A 17,913-nucleotide genomic window follows, 5' to 3' on the forward strand; every position below is an offset into this window, starting at 1 on the left:
GATAATATCAATCTCTTTTTTGCTCATCGAGAATGTTTCATCCATGGATCTAGGAATTCTAGCCTCCATAGCTTTTGCTTATCTTTTTTTGTGATAGGTGTTTGCATGTAGGTAATTCTTGGGAGTTGTGGGGTTGAGCTTTCATCAACTTCAACAATTAATAATGTACATATCTATAATTTGTAATCGATTAACTCTATATTGTTATGGAACTCTTAAATGATGAATCAATCAATAGATTAAAATGAGTTCCATAGTCACAATCACATGAAATTATTGAGCAACACATCTTTAAGTCTACAATATATTGAAATCAAGAATATTTTCCTTTTCCTTTTTCTTTTTCAATGGCCAAGTGACTTTTAAAGGGTTCTAACGATTTTGACGATTTAATTTAACTTGTTATGGTTATATGAATCTACAATGACCTTATTTGCATTTTCCCATTCCCTTATATTTATTTTCAAATTTGGACATGATTTAATATTTAGACAATAAACTCATTTTAATAACGAAGGAGAAAATGGTTCATTTTTACTTGTAGTAATATCTTTTGGCTCATTATCAATGTGCATGCTTGCTTCTTATCGTTATATGCATCACATTTCTTCTCATCAATGAATGGACTTGTTGGAAACTACAATTGAAACAATTGTTAAGTTGTCATTGATGTTAAACCTACTAGTGAGACATTGTCAAACCTACTAGAGAGACATTTACTAATAGTGTAGATGCCATATTAGTTGATTGATGAAGATGATTTAAAAAGAGGAGATAACAAGGTGAGCTAGTCAAGTTGTTGAGTGATGAGAAGTTGAGTATCATGCAATCATAATGGTGACTTGATAAGTTAGTCATTGTAAAGATAACGTGTTGTTTAATTACTACATGAAGTAAAGAAGACAAGTGAATTGACGTATGAAAGAGATAATAAGAAGTTGAGTAAAACTCTAAGCTTGACTGAGTGCCAGTGTTGGTCGGTCAACAAAGGAGTTGGAATAGAAGAAGCCGAACAAACAAGTGTTGGCTAAGTGCTAATCATTACCAACCAAGTTGGAAAAGTAAGTTGTAGTAGTGACTGAGTGATACTAATGACTGAGTGAGTTAGTAGATGTTGAGTGAGATAGAATAGTGTATGTCAAGCTATATAACGATGACCGAGCATAAGAACTTGTTGATTGCCGAGTGACAACAAAGGTTACAGTTTGTGAAAGAATCAAGTTTGAGGCCAAAATAATTGAATTTTTGTATTAGTCAAAACACGTGGATGAATTTTTTTTTTAAAGAGGGGTAAACGCTTTTGACTTGGAGCTATGAACCAGTGAGGCCACAAATGGGGGACCTCATCACCATTAGTTTTGAACCTTGATGGCAAGGATAACAACTCAACAACTTAACCATCATAACATGCCAGTATTGGCAAAACACGTGGATGATAAGGATTGATGAGCTGGCATATTAAATGCAAGAAGAGAGTTTTTTGTGTGATCAAATGCAAGGATTTGATCAGAAGTTTACAGAAGTTTCAATAAAGGAGAAGGAGAACAAAGTGATGGAAGGATTCGAGGAATATGACCTAACTCTAAGATCCACAGTGGTGTTTAACTGGAAAAAGATCATAATTACCTATTTAAGGAGGCATAAGAGATATTTTCTAAGGTTTGTTGTTGATTGCCGATCTTAAGGAGAACTTGTGAAGAACAGAGTAACAGAGGTGAAGTGAAGATATTAGTGAAGTGTGATTGCTTGAAGGGATGCCAAACACAACAATGATAGAGATGATAATGGAGTCTAGTCAATGAACCAACATATGAGAGAGCATAGATCTGAATTTGCAAAGTGAGTTGTGTTTTACATATCAATCCTAGCTGTTACATTCTAACCATTGTGGCAGTAAAATCCTTTAATCAAGGTTGACCTAACATTGTTTTTGTAAATCCTTTAATCAAAGTGACATTTTAATGGAATAATCCAAAGTCCTCTAACAAGGCCACTCCTAATAGGGTGATTAAATCCTCTAACCGGGTCACATTTAATAGTGTGTTTTGTAACCTTTAACAGGGTTGACACGTAACCGAGCTCACTTTAGGAGAGTGAAAAAGCGGTAGCATGTTACCTGGTGGGTTTTCCCAAATTGGATTTCCATGTTAAATCCTAGTGTTATTTACTTATGTGAATGTTACTTTATGCATGCTAGTTTTGCAGTTGTTTATTTTACTGTTAGTCGACACACATACACATAACATAGAGTTAAACAATGTTAAATCAGTGATATATTGCTATATGGACCGAGCTGTTTAATGAGATTGTTTGAAGTTGTTAAAAGTTGAATCGATACATCTCGACTTGAAGATAACCGATTCACCCTCCTCTCAGTTATTCTAATCATTCTAAAAAAACTCACATATAAAGACGGGTATTACAAACATTTGGATCAAAGTGATAATCACCGATGTACCACAACATAAAATCTAGTAGACTTCAATAATCATCTTCCAAACGAGATTAAAATAGGAGGTCTCAATACACAAAATTTATATTTCATAAATAATTTTGTACAATGAAATTATTGGAGCTATCTATTGGTCTACATATGCTATATAATTATGAATAAATAGATATGGTATAAATCTTTTCCCATGCCTTGAATTTACACAACTATGTAAAATGAGTAATACTAGCATATAGTCATGGATACTCAAAAAGAACATTAGCCACAAGTCCATCATCAACTACATAAAAATGATTCAAAAATACATCATCAAAAGACTAAATATGTTTACAATTATTAAAATGCGTATCATACTCTTAACTAATAAAAACACTATGCATTAACATTCTCAACATTATCAAATCCTCTAATAGTAAAAGCTGAATTTATTATAACTTTTTACATAGAGATTTAGTGACCTTGATAATTGATATATGAAAAAAATTAAACAATATGAGGTACAATAACCTTGGGTTGAAGAATTTAATTGTAGAAATCTTTTGACGTACGGAATGTCGTAAAATAGAAAGGGCTGATGGACTGCTCTTAGGGTTCCTTTCGCAGTCTTAAAAATAACAATAACAATAATAATAATAATAACAAATAAAAATTACAAGATAAATTATTCTTCTTTCAACATATTATCTGCCCAAATATAAAACATGTATAAATACCGAAGGCTCGAGGTCAGACAGAGGAAGTGTGAATTATACATATTCTCTGCATATTGCGGAATATAAATACTCTGTATATCTTCTTCCACAGCAGAATCAGAAGGATGACAGATGACGACGAGGAGATAAATTTTAACATCTTTAGATAAAACAGTCCAGTAAGTTTACACATGGCCATTTGCATTTCCATTGGAAAGAAAAATCGGAAGAAAACATTGAATAGCTTGTCAGATTAAGCTTCATCTCGAAACACAATCGATTTGACGAGATTCTACCTGGAATTGCAAGAATTAGGGTTTTAGTCGTGTAAGACTTTGATTTTCTTGGTTTTAAAGAATTTCTGCGAATGTGTAATTTGTCAGATTAAGTGTCAACGAGGTAGTTTTAAACATTTTGGTAAATTGAATTTTTGCAGAATAGATTCTAAGTTATATTTCCAAAATAGGACCTCTTGGTATTTTCCTATTTCTGCCGTTACGAAATAAGCTGAAAACTAGGCACAGCTTCTTAGATAAAATTCCATTGTAGAGCCTGAGGAATGGGCTCTTCTCAAAGGGGAAATAATAACCGTGAAGGTGACTGCCCGTACTAGGTTTTTGAATTAGTGGGCGGTTGTTCTGTATCGAGGTGTGGTTTTATGACGGCAATAAAGGAGGCTGCCGAGGAGGCTGCTGCGGCTTCGTCATCGTTTGGGATGGGAGGTTTAATGGATCAGTCGTTTATGGGGCAGGTTCGTATCGAGAAGAGCGTTGCCAGAGGCGGGGAAAACAATGCGGAGGAGCCACGGGAAGGGGGGCAAGAATCAGTGGTAGTGGAACGTAGGGGTGAGCATGCGGCCATTTGTCGCTGGAGCATTGCGCAGTTTGGGAAGGTTAAGGCCAGGGCCCTGTGGAGCCGTTATTTTGAGGTAGGTGGCTACGATTGCCGGTTGCTGGTTTATCCTAAGGGGGATTCACAGGCTCTTCCAGGATATCTTTCAATATATTTACAGGTCATGGACCCTAGAGGGTCTTCGTCTTCAAAATGGGATTGCTTTGCAAGTTACAGGCTGTGTGTTGTTAACCAGAGGGATGAAGCAAAGTCTATACAGAGAGATTCCTGGCATAGATTCACTGGAAAGAAGAAGTCTCACGGTTGGTGTGATTTTACGCCAAGTTCAACAATTTTAGATCCTAAATCAGGGTTTCTCACTAGTGATACGGTGCTTATTGCAGCAGAGATTTTGGTGCTGCATGAATCGGTATCATTTTCGAGGGATAATGAATTGCAACCGATGGTTGTTGCACCACTGCCTGATGTTCTGAGTGGAAAGTTTACTTGGAAAGTGCACAATTTGTCTCTGTTTAAAGAGATGATCAAGACACAGAAGATAATGAGTCCCGTGTTCCCTGCAGGTAAGAGGAAATTTAATGGAAGCGTACATGGTTTTTGAAGTTTATAAAGTAGGGATAGATTTTAAGAATCCATGTACTTTCAGAGGTTCTAAAATTACAGTTTATTGAGATTTTCTGCGGTCAAAACTTTAGTGTCTGAGGATAAAATTTCATAAACATCACTCAGAGCTCTTTAGGTTAACTACATAAATCTTCAGCATTCTTATCCGCTTGTTAGAAAAAATTGTCAGAAAATTTGGGAAACATGAAATGCAGCACTTACTCATTGCCTGAAAAGAAATAAAGAGGGGATTGTTAAGACTTACTGAGAACATCAGATAAAGTATTTGAGATGTCTGCAATGCTTGATTTTTCAAGTTTTTTGGATAAAATGTTGCAGATAGAACTGGGTCAGGATTAGGAGATATATTGATGCAGCTGTGTTGAGAAGTTGTATATAAAATTAAAAAACTTATTAATCAATGTTTTCTCTATATCAAACTCAGTGATTGTATGTTTTTGGCAACAAGTTGTCTAGACTCTAGATAAATCTTCTTTATTGTTTGAAGAAATTGAGACATAAGAAACCCAACTAATTTGGATATATAGATATCAATTTGAGGGAACCATGAAATTTAATCTCTTTTTGCAATATAGAAACCAGCAACCTTTAACATTTGACAAGCAAAAATCTAGATGAGTCTTTTTGATTGGAACTTGGAAGACTCACACCCACACAACTCAGCATTCACAGACATGTATGGATATTAAATATGAAGAACCCATACATTTGTTAGAAGTTTAGAAATTAAGGACACAAGATATCTGCTGTGCATAGTTGTTTCGTAAAAGCTTCTGGATGGAACCGGGTGAGTGTTTTATTAATAATATTGACACATTAAAATGTTTGATACAAGTTAGTGTTGTGAAAGAATTGCGAATCAGCTAAGCATTTTTAAAATAGTACACAAGTGGTAGAAACTAATCTTTGTTTATGTTTGTAAAAAAATTGGGAGCTAAGAAACTCTTTGTTTAATGCATAGGAAAGGAACAGCAATATGAATTCTTTATTGTCAGAAACCATTGAAAATATGACCCAACAATTTTTTTTCTGTTAAAATAGTACAGGGTCCTTCATTACCATTGGAAACAAGTGAAAAAATGAAAATGATTTTCTGTATGTCAAAATAACTGCAGGTAGATCATTTAATATTTAGAAAATAACTGTGTAAAAGGAACTTGGTAATCTTATTGTTTCTTGATGCGATTTTTTTTTTCTATTAGCCACTAAAATTTTCGCTACTCTTGATACAGGGGAATGCAATTTACGGCTTAGTGTTTACCAATCGTCAGTCAATAGCACTGATTACCTATCTATGTGCTTGGAGAGCAAGGACACAGAGAAGTCCATGCTGCCAGACCGGAGCTGCTGGTGCCTTTTTCGGATGTCTGTTTTGAATCAACGTCCTGGCATGAATCACATGCACAGGGATTCCTATGGCCGATTTGCAGCTGACAACAAAAATGGCGACAATACAAGTCTTGGATGGAATGACTACATGAAAATGTCTGACTTTGTGGCACCTGAAACTGGTTATCTCGTGGATGATACAGCAGTTTTCAGTGCATCCTTCCATGTGATTAAGGAGTCCAGCAGTTTTACTAAGAACTTGGGTGGACTTATTGGAGGAAGAGCAAATGCCAGGAAATCAGATGGGTATTTGGGGAAGTTCACATGGAGAATAGAGAATTTTACAAGGTTGAAAGACCTCTTAAAGAAGAGAAAGATTACAGGGTTATGTGTCAAGAGTAGGCGATTTCAGGTTGGAAACCGAGACTGCCGCCTCATTGTCTATCCGAGGGGTAGGTTATCTTCAAACCAGTGTTATCTTTTCTCAATTGCAAGATTAAGTAATGTAGAAACGATATTTTTAATTATGTTAATGTTTTCTGTTAACCAATGTAACTCAGTGAGACTCAATTATACAATAACTTGTTAGCTTGAAAACTAAATCAATGATAGTATGAAGAAGTGCTTGGATATATTGAATTGTTGCTTATTGTTTCTAATTGATTGTGAGAATTTGCCATAAAAGACGTTATCTCTAGTTCTTTTTTCTTGCTGCAGTTTTATTTAACACTATTGAAGGTTTTGTGTGCTTATTTTTATATCAATTGTCACTCTTGTATTAGCACTCAATTTATATGCCCATGTTTAGGAATTCAATTATTATTTCATCAACAGAGAGGAACTCATCAAAAACTAACTCATTAAGCTTTGGACTGCAGAAGCCTTGACGGTCCATTACCATAATATTAATACACATTTGCTATAAAACTATTATTGATATGGGGCTTGTCATTTAGAGATGCTACAACTCCTTTGATTTTGGCTAGGTGTTCACTAGCTATTCCTGGTTTTCAGTATTCATTGAATCTATGGATGCCAATATGAAGTTGAACACATTCTTGGTTTTAGTGTTTCTAATTAAATGCTTGAACTTTACCATGATGGATTCAAGCATGATTGGCAAATCTATGGACATCATTATGAACATAATGTTTGGTTATTTTTTATATTTTTGATTGGTAAATTTCTTTTCATGGTTTCCCTCAACTTAGATGCCAGTACTCAGGGGTATCGCTTTTGTTAAACTTACTCCAGATTGGAATCTGGACTTGTCTTTTGGGGTTATGCCACACCAAGAATTCTATGTGTTGATTTACTTAATTCTACATTCCGTATGTTGTACGTTTAATCATCTGACATGTCTTGTATAGATTTAAACATAGCTGTCTTTCATGAAAGCTCTGACAATTATCACTTCGCTCAACTTATTTGACAAATGTTTGGTTCTATTGTTGGCAATCAGCTGTGTGATTATGCTTTGTTTTTAATTTAAATTTGGTTGTTTTATGATTTATCCACATTTCTAGTTTTTTGTTTTTTCTCTTGACATATAACTTGATACTTTTTGCATTGAGTTTCGAGAGTTTGTATCTATGATTGTAATTGGTGTTTAATATAGATTTTTTTTTTATAGAATCATTTTTTTTTTCTTCCCCAAGGGTGTCTTTTTGCCTATTTCTGCAATGGTCTAGGTTTATCAGTAAGTGTAGGTTTGTTGCCAAGCTTTGTAACAAGGACAAAACTGAAAGAGGCATAAATTTGAAATAATTTATACTTTAGGTGAAATGCAAAACCCATTTTTCCTATCATGGATACTTATATACCAAGATGGTGTGCTATATTTAAATTAACTGTGTTATAAGCAAGTTAAGTTTTTTGAATAATTTGCAGTTTTTACACTGACAGACAAGCCACTGATCAAATTAGAATAAAGTGATGCTTATAGTGAAGAGCACTGGCAGCAAATTTTTTGTTTTGATTCTTACTACAGCTGGCCACAGAAATTTATAAACTAAGACAATTAACCAAAATATCTGGATGTATATTGAGCAGACACAGAGACTTCAAAAACTTATTACTTTACTGATAGACAGGTCAAATTTAAACTTATCATGGACAATGATGCTTATAGTCAACAGAGAATCAAATTAAAGAAGCTGAGAAATTCCCAGCCTTTCTCATTGTCTGTGTAATATTATTCCGTGAGTATTTCTTGTTTATTTCCCTGCTTATTGAATGTGTATGTTATTTCTGATTTTCGTAATTGTCTTCTAAGATTTAATTGGACTGATATGCAATTTTCACTGTTTTTTGGTATATCCTAGCAAAGCCATGCCAAGGGTCTTGGGTTTACTTTCTTCTCTTTAGTTATCATTATTGTTTTCCACTGCATTGGATCGAGGTCATGTCTTTTGAGTGTTGTGTCATTTACAAACGGGTAGGACTGAAACGTAGTTTGTTTTACTTTTGTTTGCTTATTGAATTTTGATTTCTGATTTAACCATAGGTATGAGTGAAATGTAACTTATATTCATCTTTGATGGCTAATTGCTGTGGTAGATGAGATAGACTTACAAGAATGTTGTGGATTTATCAGGACAATCACAGCCACCTTGCCACCTTTCTGTGTTTCTTGAAGTTACAGATCCCCGTAATAGTTCTGCAGATTGGAGTTGCTTTGTTAGTCATCGATTATCTGTTGTCAATCAGAAATATGAAGATAGATCAGTTACAAAGGAGTCACAGAATCGGTATTCAAAAGCTGCCAAAGATTGGGGCTGGCGTGAATTTGTGACTCTGACTAGTCTTTTTGATCAAGATTCAGGATTTCTTGTACAAGATACTGTGGTGTTTTCTGCGGAGGTTCTGATCTTAAAGGAAACCTCTGCAATGCAAGGCTATGCAGAATATGATGCGGATTCACATTCATTGGGATCTGATAAGACTGTCAACAGAGGCACCTTTACCTGGAAAGTGGAAAATTTTCTTGCTTTTAAGGAGATCATGGAAACAAGGAAGATATTTAGCAAGTTTTTTCATGCGGGGGGCTGTGAACTTCGTATAGGTGTGTCACATGCCTAATTTTAGAGTATGCATATGTTGCAGTTGCTGATGTTTGTTTGTAAATTTATCTTTTCAATTTGCTAATTGACTTCTTTTATGGTGGGTGTCACCGCTTCTCTAATAATGCAGGTGTGTACGAATCCTTTGACACTCTCTGCATATACTTGGAAAGCGATCAATCTGCAGGAACTGATCCTGATAAGAATTTTTGGGTGAGATATAGAATGGCAGTGGTAAATCAAAAGTACCCAGGTCGAACTGTATGGAAGGAATCTTCTATCTGTACAAAAACTTGGAACAATTCTGTCCTCCAATTCATGAAGGTCTCTGATATGTTGGAGGCAGATGCAGGATTCCTTGCGCGAGACACAGTTGTGTTTGCTTGTGAAATTTTGGATTGTTGCCCTTGGTTCGAGTTTTCTGATCTGGAGGTATGTTTATTTTTGGTAGGCCTGGTTTGCTTTGCATTGATCATTGCTAGAAAAAGCTTTTTCTGAAAACAAAATCAACATAAATTTGATTACATTATGTTTTTGGTTATATACAAGAAGGTTTTCATGAATGAATTGCCATTCACTCAAAATTTTATTCTCAAAATTACACTCAACATACAGTTGTAAACTTAGCACTTGTGGCATGGTCAGATTCCTAAATAGCTAATTTTAAATATTTCTCCAAGTTTGTTATGATTTACATATTGCTGAGGAACCTTATTTTTGATAGAATGCATGATTTATGGTCTATTTACAGGTTATAAATGCCTTTGATTTTCCTTTTCAGTTTTTCTTTTAAAGTGAATTTGTATAATTTTTTATGGTACTATTGCCATTATCTTGTAGTGATATAGTACTGTCATCTAAAGATTAGTGCCGAGTTGTAACTTTGGGTGCCTGTGAAGTAGCTTCTCCATCTCGACACACCCTTGAATAATCTCATTTAATGCAGGAATATGCCATTAGAGGATGCTTAAAGGCCTATAAATATGATAAACCTCATTTTATTGCAGGAATTGGCTCGTAAGAGTATGCTATTGTGAGGGCCTAAAAATATGATAAATCTCATTTTAATGCAGGATTTTGCCCTCAAGAGGATGCCACTGAAGGCTTAGAAATATCTCCAAGTCCAATGTCTAATTGCTTTAGGCTATTAGGTAAAGCAATTCAGGGAGGGTGTATTATTATCAACAGTATTTTTTGCACCCCAGAAGAAATGCAAATTTATGTTTGTAGTTTAAAATTAACTAGGGAAGTGCTGTTCCTAGGGCAAAGCAAGTCAAGGAGCAAGCACCATCGTAGATCGTAATGTTTCCACCCAAGAAGAATTAAAACATTATAAAATAAGGACTGTTGTTCCATAACTGTTGAATTGAGATACACAAACTTATTTTTGATCTGTAAGCTAGGCATAAGGGAGCTGTACCCTATAATTATTGAGTTGAGACAGATGTATACTTAGTCCAAAATGCGGGGGAAAGTTTCTGGGATAATTGTTGCTTAATTTATATTTTTTCTATTAATCTGATAGTAATACTAGTAAGTGTGGTACTGTAATTTGCTTCTATAAAAAATATATCAGACTGCAGTTTGCCGAGTTGACAGTTAATATTTTCAAGGTACAAAACTTCATTCAATACTGAAATTTGTTCACATTATTGAAAAAATAACATTAACTGCCTAGCCTACATAATGTAGACAAGTATCTCACTTTTGGATATGTCATATCCCTCTTATTAGTTTTAAAACTATACACATTATAAACATTAATATTCTTAGATTATGTGTTTAGAAATTTGACGATTCAGTTCTACATTAGTGTTGCTATTTTTAGGTGTGGCCAAAATGTTGGGATGATCCATTTTGTTTTTTGAAATGAACAATCTCACAACCTCATCATTGGTAGTTCTGTTGTATGTTCCATGCCAGTCTGTTTTCCAAGTTGAAGTAATTTGCATATTCTTATAAATAAATAGTTTAACCTCGTTCCAAATTTGATATGTAGGTCTTAGCTTCAGATGATGATCAGGATGCGTTGTCTACTGATCCAGATGAAATTATTGATTCTGATGACAGTGAGGGAATAAGTGGTGATGAAGAGGATAGGTTTAGGAATCTTCTTGCAAGGGCAGGTTTTCACCTAACATATGGCGATAATCCCCCACTATTACTTGATCCATCTCAGTTACAAGTAAAATTAAGAGAAGATCTATTGATGGACGCGGGGGCGATAGCAGCATTTTTGACTGGTTTGCGTGTTTACTTGGATGATCCAGCTAAAGTGAAGAGACTTCTTCTTCCAACTAAGTTATCTACTTCTAACAGTGGGAAGAAAGGCGGAAATAAAGGCGAGGCAACATCACCTAGTCTTATGAATCTTCTAATGGGTGTTAAGGTATTGCAGCAGGCCATTGTGGATCTACTCTTAGATATAATGGTTGAGTGTTGTCAGCCATCTGAAGGAAAGAAATGCAATGATGCTCCAGAAGCAAGGTCAAAAACTTTTTTGGATTGCAATGAAGCTACAACTAATAGGACTCCAAATGGAATGGCTGAGGCTGTAAATAATCCTGTTGATCTGCGCCTTGATGTTGGAATTGATGGAGCTGTAGGAACTCGGGCAGTACAAAGTGGTGACTTGTCAACAACAGAGCTGGTTGGAAAGGTGGCAGGCTTGCCTGCTTTGTCACCTCCAGACTCAACGGCACATGAACCCTCAGGATTGAAAAATTGCAATCAAATACAAAAGGTGGTATGCTTGCTTTACCATTGAAGTGGCAAAAGTTGTATTAATAGTTTTTCCTTTATCCAGTCTGAAATTTCAGCTATATTTTTTATATGCTTGTAGGTTGCTGTACATTGATGGTATGGATTCTGGAAGCTCATTAAGTTTTGTTATTGGATGTTTTATCAGACGAAATGGCCAGAGCAGTCCGATGAGCTGTTGGGATTGATTGTCAATTCTCTCAGGGCACTAGATGGAGCAGTTCCTCAAGGTTGTCTAGAACCTAGACGGAGGCCCCAGTCAGCACAGAAGATTGCTTTGGTCTTGGAAAGAGCTCCAAAACATTTGCAGTTGGATCTTATTTCACTGGTGCCAAAGCTGGTGGATTATTCTGAGCACTCTTTGGCTGCATATGCATTGTTGGATTGCCTTCAGAAACCAGATACAGAACTTGAATTACGTCTACCTGTATGAGTTGTTCCAACCTTCAACATTGGCAATGTTTGCAATCTGCTTTGAATGTTTAACTTCTTTTATTGCTTTTAATAACATTGGACCATGCATAATTAGTCCTGTGACTGATGACTTTGTTGTAGATAATGCGAGGTAAAACGTGCGTTCTTTTGCAGGTTTTGGGGGCATTAGGTCAACTGGAAGTTGGGAGTGATGTCTGGAAACACATTCTATTTCAAGCTATTGAGTTGTTGATGGACTCAAATGATGAGCCTCTTGCAGTTGTGATGAGTTTCATCTTCAAAGCTGCATCTCAATGCCAGCAACTACCTCAAGCCGTATGTTTTTGTAGAGCCATTTATGCCCTAAGCTTATGTATATTATAGCAATGCTACCAATAATTTATATAGTTATCAATACGGATGATTACGGTTTCTTCATAGTATTCTGTTTATGTTTTTCAATACAGGCGAGGGCTGTTCGTAGCAGATTAAAGAGTTTAGGAGTGGCAGTATCTCCATGTGTTTTAGATGTTCTAAGAAATACAGTTGTCAGTTGGGCAGATGTCGCTGAAGCTATGTTGAGAGATATTGATTCAGATTGTGAAATTAGTGAGAATGATTTTGCTGCATCAAGTGCAATGTTTGTTGATAGGGAATGTGGACTTGCTGCAGAGCAGGTTGCAGCAGCATGTGGGAGAGTGGCTGATGTCGACATCCTTATAGAATTGCTATCTGAACATCGGGAACATCATCTTATGATAGAGGCTCAGCATGTCTTTGAGAGAGCTATTGCTCGAGGGGCTTTTGGGGAACAGTCAGTAGTTATGGTTCTGGAAAGACGACGTGCTCAGAGATTGGCAATGGGTTCTAGATGTTGTACTAGTTCTATTCAAAATCAAGAGTCCTTTGTATCGGGGACAGCCAGGCAGTCATTATCGAAAGAGGACAATGATTTTGCTGCAGTGCTTGGTCTTGCAGAAGCTTTGTCTGTTTCTAGGGACTCAAGAGTTAGAGAATTTGTAAGTACACTGTATGCTGTAATGTTCAAAGTGTATGGAGATGAAGGTTATCGTGAGAGAATGTTGAGGGGGCTTGTTGAGCATGCAACCAGTAGCACAAATAGCTGTCATGAAATAGATCTAGGAATGGACATTTTGACATTTCTTGTGCGAGAAGAGGAGGGAACAGCAAGACCAGTTTTAAGCATGATGCGTGAAGTGGCTGAAATTGCCAATGTTGATCGTACTGCACTGTGGCAGCAGTTGTGTGCAAATGAAGAGGAAATAATTCGAGTTCGTGAGGCCAGACAAAATGAAATTTTAAGTCTTACTAGAGAAAAAGCTTTGCTATCACAAAGATTAGGTGAATTTGAAGCTACAACATCACGTCTAAAGGTATGCAAGCTATCATACAACTGTATTTTTTTCATATAGGGAGTCTCAGTTTTGTGATATAAATTACTATGTCACTTACTTCTGGACTATCTCACATTACAGTCTGATATGAAGGCTGAATTGGATCGTTTCTCACGGGAGAAAAAGGATCTCTTTGATCAAATACAGGAAGCAGAAAATCAGCTTGAGTGGATTCGTTCCGAGTGTGATGAAGAAATTGCCAAGCTTGCCAGTGAAAAGAAAGTTCTTCAGGATCGTCTGTACGATGCAGACACACAGCTTGCTCAGCTAAAATCTCGTAAACGTGACGAACTGAAGGTATTTTTGAGCAGTAATAAGTCTCAGTTATTTCTAGTATATCCACTTTCTTAGGCTTTATCTTAGTCAGTAGGTTAACTATAATGTTCTTATTATGCCTAAAATATTCTGAAACAAAAATCTGTCTAAGCTAATTATTCAGGTGAAGTCATCATACATAATTCAATAATATGATAAGTAGGTTACCAAAATATAAGTATATTTTAAACACAATGGGAAACATGTATTCTTCATTTTGTATGTGATGTGTAAACGGAATCGATTCTGAGAGGTGATATTTCAGCTATCATGAGATTCCATCCAATGCTCACTTCTTTTTATGTCTTCCAACAACTTTCATAGGCTTTTTATGTTCTGTAAATATTGTTTTGTGTTCAACATGTATTGGTCATCTAAATTATAAATTTCATTAAGAAATCTTGTAATTTTTTTCTTTATCCGAAGAACAAAATTGTATGATTTTTTAGTTGTCTAATTTTGGCTTTTCCCATTGTCCCTTGATCCCGCTTTTGACCATCTGTTGATCCCATGTTGGTCCTAATGTTTCCAAGTGATTGATAGTGAATACTATTTACATGCGATATTCATTTATGTTTATTGATATGCTAAGTCACAAGGTTCAAATTCGAATCCGAGTTCGTCGATCATAAAATTCGAATGAAATCTGGCAAGGGTAAAAGTTCGGAAATAAAATTTGACATTAAATTTTAGTTATATATATTTATATATCTTAAAATATTACTAATATATCCACAAAATTGTTAAAATAGTCTAACATTGTTAAATAGTTTAACTAAATAACTCAATATCAGTTTAAAATTAAATAATATTATATTAAATTACTGTATTATATTAAAATTCATAAAATTTGAATGACATTCGGAAAGAGTTAAAATTCACTGAAATTTGAATCAAAAGGATGAAATTCAGCGAATCCTGTGACTTAGTTGATATGTGTATACAATTGTGTTCTTTTTCCTTCACACAAGTGTGCTGCCTTCCATATGTTTCTTAGCTCTTGTTTCTTAATATAACTTGTTATAGTGCTTATTTGATTTTATATTAAGCGAGTACAAACAAAACACTACATGTTGCCTGGATAGAAACTCCCTTTAACTTGAAAAGACAAAAGGTTGCCCTAGTGGAGGCCAATGATGAGAACTCATTTTGTCAAAGGTTGACATCATAAAGGAATACACTTTGAGTATGATTACCTAGGATGAAGTGAGTGCTTTTTAAATGTGGCACCTATTCTTGTGGCAAAGCTTATGAGAAATTACCCAGATTAAAGATACATGCCTATATGAAGAATGTCACTGAACTCCACTCTAAGTCACTTTCTAGACCTTCTAAGGGTTTACTCCTTAACCCTACCCTTTGGAGAACTCTCACAACTTTTCTCCTACTCACAAGGGCCTCTCTATCAATGAAAAATCAAACTCTTTCCTTGAACTCACTAGGGGAAGTTCATCACAACCTCCACCATGACCATGTTAATCACCTTGCAGGATTGTTTGGCTTTCAAACTTGCTATTTCAACCATTCTTGATGTCATTTTGCATAATCTTGGTGTACTTTTTCTATCGATTTCAGAATCACTAGTTTAAGCCCTATTAGGTGTCTGAACTTGGTTTTTGGCAAATAACATACTCCTCAACATAGGAGCTCCAAAACAAATCTCTGATCCAGATACCCTTTTGGATGCCCTCCAAGATTTTTAGGGTCTAGGGTTATCAAACTTTCCGTACGGTCCCTTTCCCGAATTGGGCCAATTTACTAAGGGTTTGCTCTATTTACACTGTTACAAAGCGCAAACTTGGTCAAATGGATTTCTGTACGGTCCCTTTCCCGAATTGGGCCAATTTACTAAGGGTTTACTCTATTTACACTTTTACAAAGCACAAACTTGGTCAAATGGATTCACCAACTTTTGCACTCCAAACAACTCCTCTATACCATTAGATCACTTGTGCCAATCCAAACCTGTATACTATCATTGACTGTTACAATCATGCTCCTAGTCAGGTGTTGCCAGACTCGCCTAGGGCAAGCTCTTAAAATCAGCGAACTTCATTATTTCACTTCCAACAAAAGGATTTTGAAAGCTTGTTGAGTCCATTAGCTGTCCTCAAAGGGCCGTGTAATCCCCACATGGAGGATACAAGCTAGACTCGTTTATTCCCTAACTATTTTGTACAAGCCAGTACACCTGCAAGAAGCAAAAGAATTTAATCTACCCTCTCAAAACAACTAAAAAACTCACACCAATGCACAGGAGGCAGGAAGACAAATCACATCAAAAAGAATTTTAGTTTCAATCCATGAAATACAAGTTGCTTCAATTGCAAGTTAGACTGTGAAGGATATGTCAGGAAATGCAATTTTTTTGCTTTTGATCATGTATCAAAACTTCAACCAACCTCCCGGACTGAGTTTCAGAGGGCTTATATAAGTTATCCCTCCTTGTTCACACAGTTGGTTACAATGGGCAACTGATTTTCATCGAAATGCAACTTCTAGGCCAAAAGTTGTCATGACAACTTTTTGACAATGTCAACAACTTTGCAATTTAATGCACCAACTTGACTCCAATCTATTTAGAATGACTCAAAATCATCCTTAAGACTTAATTAACATCAATTCCACCCATTCTAAGCATTTTGTAGCCATTTTGCTCACTAGGCCCTATTTGGCCAACTAGTGGCAACTTTGTTCCCAAGCTCACATTACTTCATACTTTGATCATCAAACCTAACTACAGACACTTATTAGAACCTGAATATATATCAGAACTACAAAGGGAAGTGAACACAATGGGCAATCTTATCATCTAACAAACAAGAGACATAAGACACAAGAGCACTGTCAGCTTTAGAATTGCAGGCATATATCTGAAATAAATGACAGACTACAAGCAGCGAACAAATACAAAGGGGAGGAACCATCAAAGGAAGTAAAAGAACATTTACAAAGTAGATCATAGTCATCAAAGTCAACATACCTAGAATGCAACGCATCCTATAGACTAAGGATAATTTGTTGATATTTTTCCTTGATGTGTGTATGCATGGGCTGGCATCTTTAGTGGCACGCTGCGTGTGCATGCTAAGCGTCAAACTGTGGTTATGCTGATATGTAAACAGTGGTGGCATGTATTTCCTCCCACTGAGGCGTGTTGCCTTTGTTGATCACAAGTGTTGCCACTTAGACAACATGATGTTGCATGTGCTAGGCAATGTCCAAATATCCAAATTGATTTGTGTAAAGCACCTGAAGGTTACCATCAGGGCTGGAGCTACTGTGAATACCTGACTGGGCTGTTACTCTTCTCCTCAACTTGGTGTCGAGCATCTTGCCAGAGGCTCTTTACAGCAGGCAGTTTCTGGAGTATCTTGTCAGTGTCTGGTGTTTGTGACATCTTCTGCATAACTGTTTCTGCATGAAATAATGGGCAGATATTATCTCAAGTTTTCTGTGCATGAAATGTTCTTCCTAGCTGTATTGATTTTAAAAGTGATGGGCTTTGCTAAGATATGCATTTTTTTAAGGAGACAATCATGTAATCTGGACCTGTTGATGCACAATTTTATTTGGAATAACAGTGTGTGACAGATGGTGTAGAATATCCGGAAAAGAATTGCATGCGTTCTATGAACAGCAGCATTGCCTGCAAAAAGAGGAGATGCATGTGTGAATGTAGTGTGTCTGGAGTTCTTTCTTGCGGAGCATGCTTTTGCCTACTAATGGAAGTGTAAAAAACGACCTGTGATGAATTTTTCTAAAAGGCAGAGAAGTTAGATTATTCGTGGAGAACAGTTTTTGTTGGGTCAAGCTAGATATTGGAGGATCGTGCTAGATTTTGTTGGGTCTATCTAGAATAGTTTTTGGTCGAGCTAGATATTGGCAGGTGAGATGTTTCAAATGAATCAAAATTAAAAAGTATTGAGCCATTCTGGAAGTATGCCGAATTGAAACGATTTGAACAGGAGCATACATTTTATATCAATATACATATA

General features: G+C 35.9%; 1 protein-coding gene across 1 annotated transcript in view; it reads left to right on the forward strand.

Moving 5' to 3' along the window:
* Positions 1–3,188: 3,188 nt before the first annotated feature.
* The window catches only part of LOC149537850 (TRAF-like family protein), a 47,880-nt gene continuing 33,155 nt past the window's right edge, over positions 3,189–17,913 (forward strand). The window contains exons 1-9 of the mRNA XM_089799258.1: positions 3,189–4,559; positions 5,853–6,401; positions 8,546–9,013; positions 9,142–9,443; positions 11,011–11,754; positions 11,920–12,198; positions 12,360–12,521; positions 12,653–13,579; positions 13,682–13,897. Coding sequence (XP_089655384.1) covers positions 3,803–4,559; positions 5,853–6,401; positions 8,546–9,013; positions 9,142–9,443; positions 11,011–11,754; positions 11,920–12,198; positions 12,360–12,521; positions 12,653–13,579; positions 13,682–13,897 — 4,404 coding nt within the window. The 5' untranslated portion in view covers positions 3,189–3,802. The remainder of the gene's footprint in view (positions 4,560–5,852; positions 6,402–8,545; positions 9,014–9,141; positions 9,444–11,010; positions 11,755–11,919; positions 12,199–12,359; positions 12,522–12,652; positions 13,580–13,681; positions 13,898–17,913) is intronic.

This window comes from Cupressus sempervirens, chromosome 9, assembly GCF_028749045.1.
Source record: "Cupressus sempervirens isolate cs-2001-9-10 chromosome 9, ASM2874904v1, whole genome shotgun sequence".
Classification (NCBI taxonomy): domain Eukaryota; kingdom Viridiplantae; phylum Streptophyta; class Pinopsida; order Cupressales; family Cupressaceae; genus Cupressus; species Cupressus sempervirens.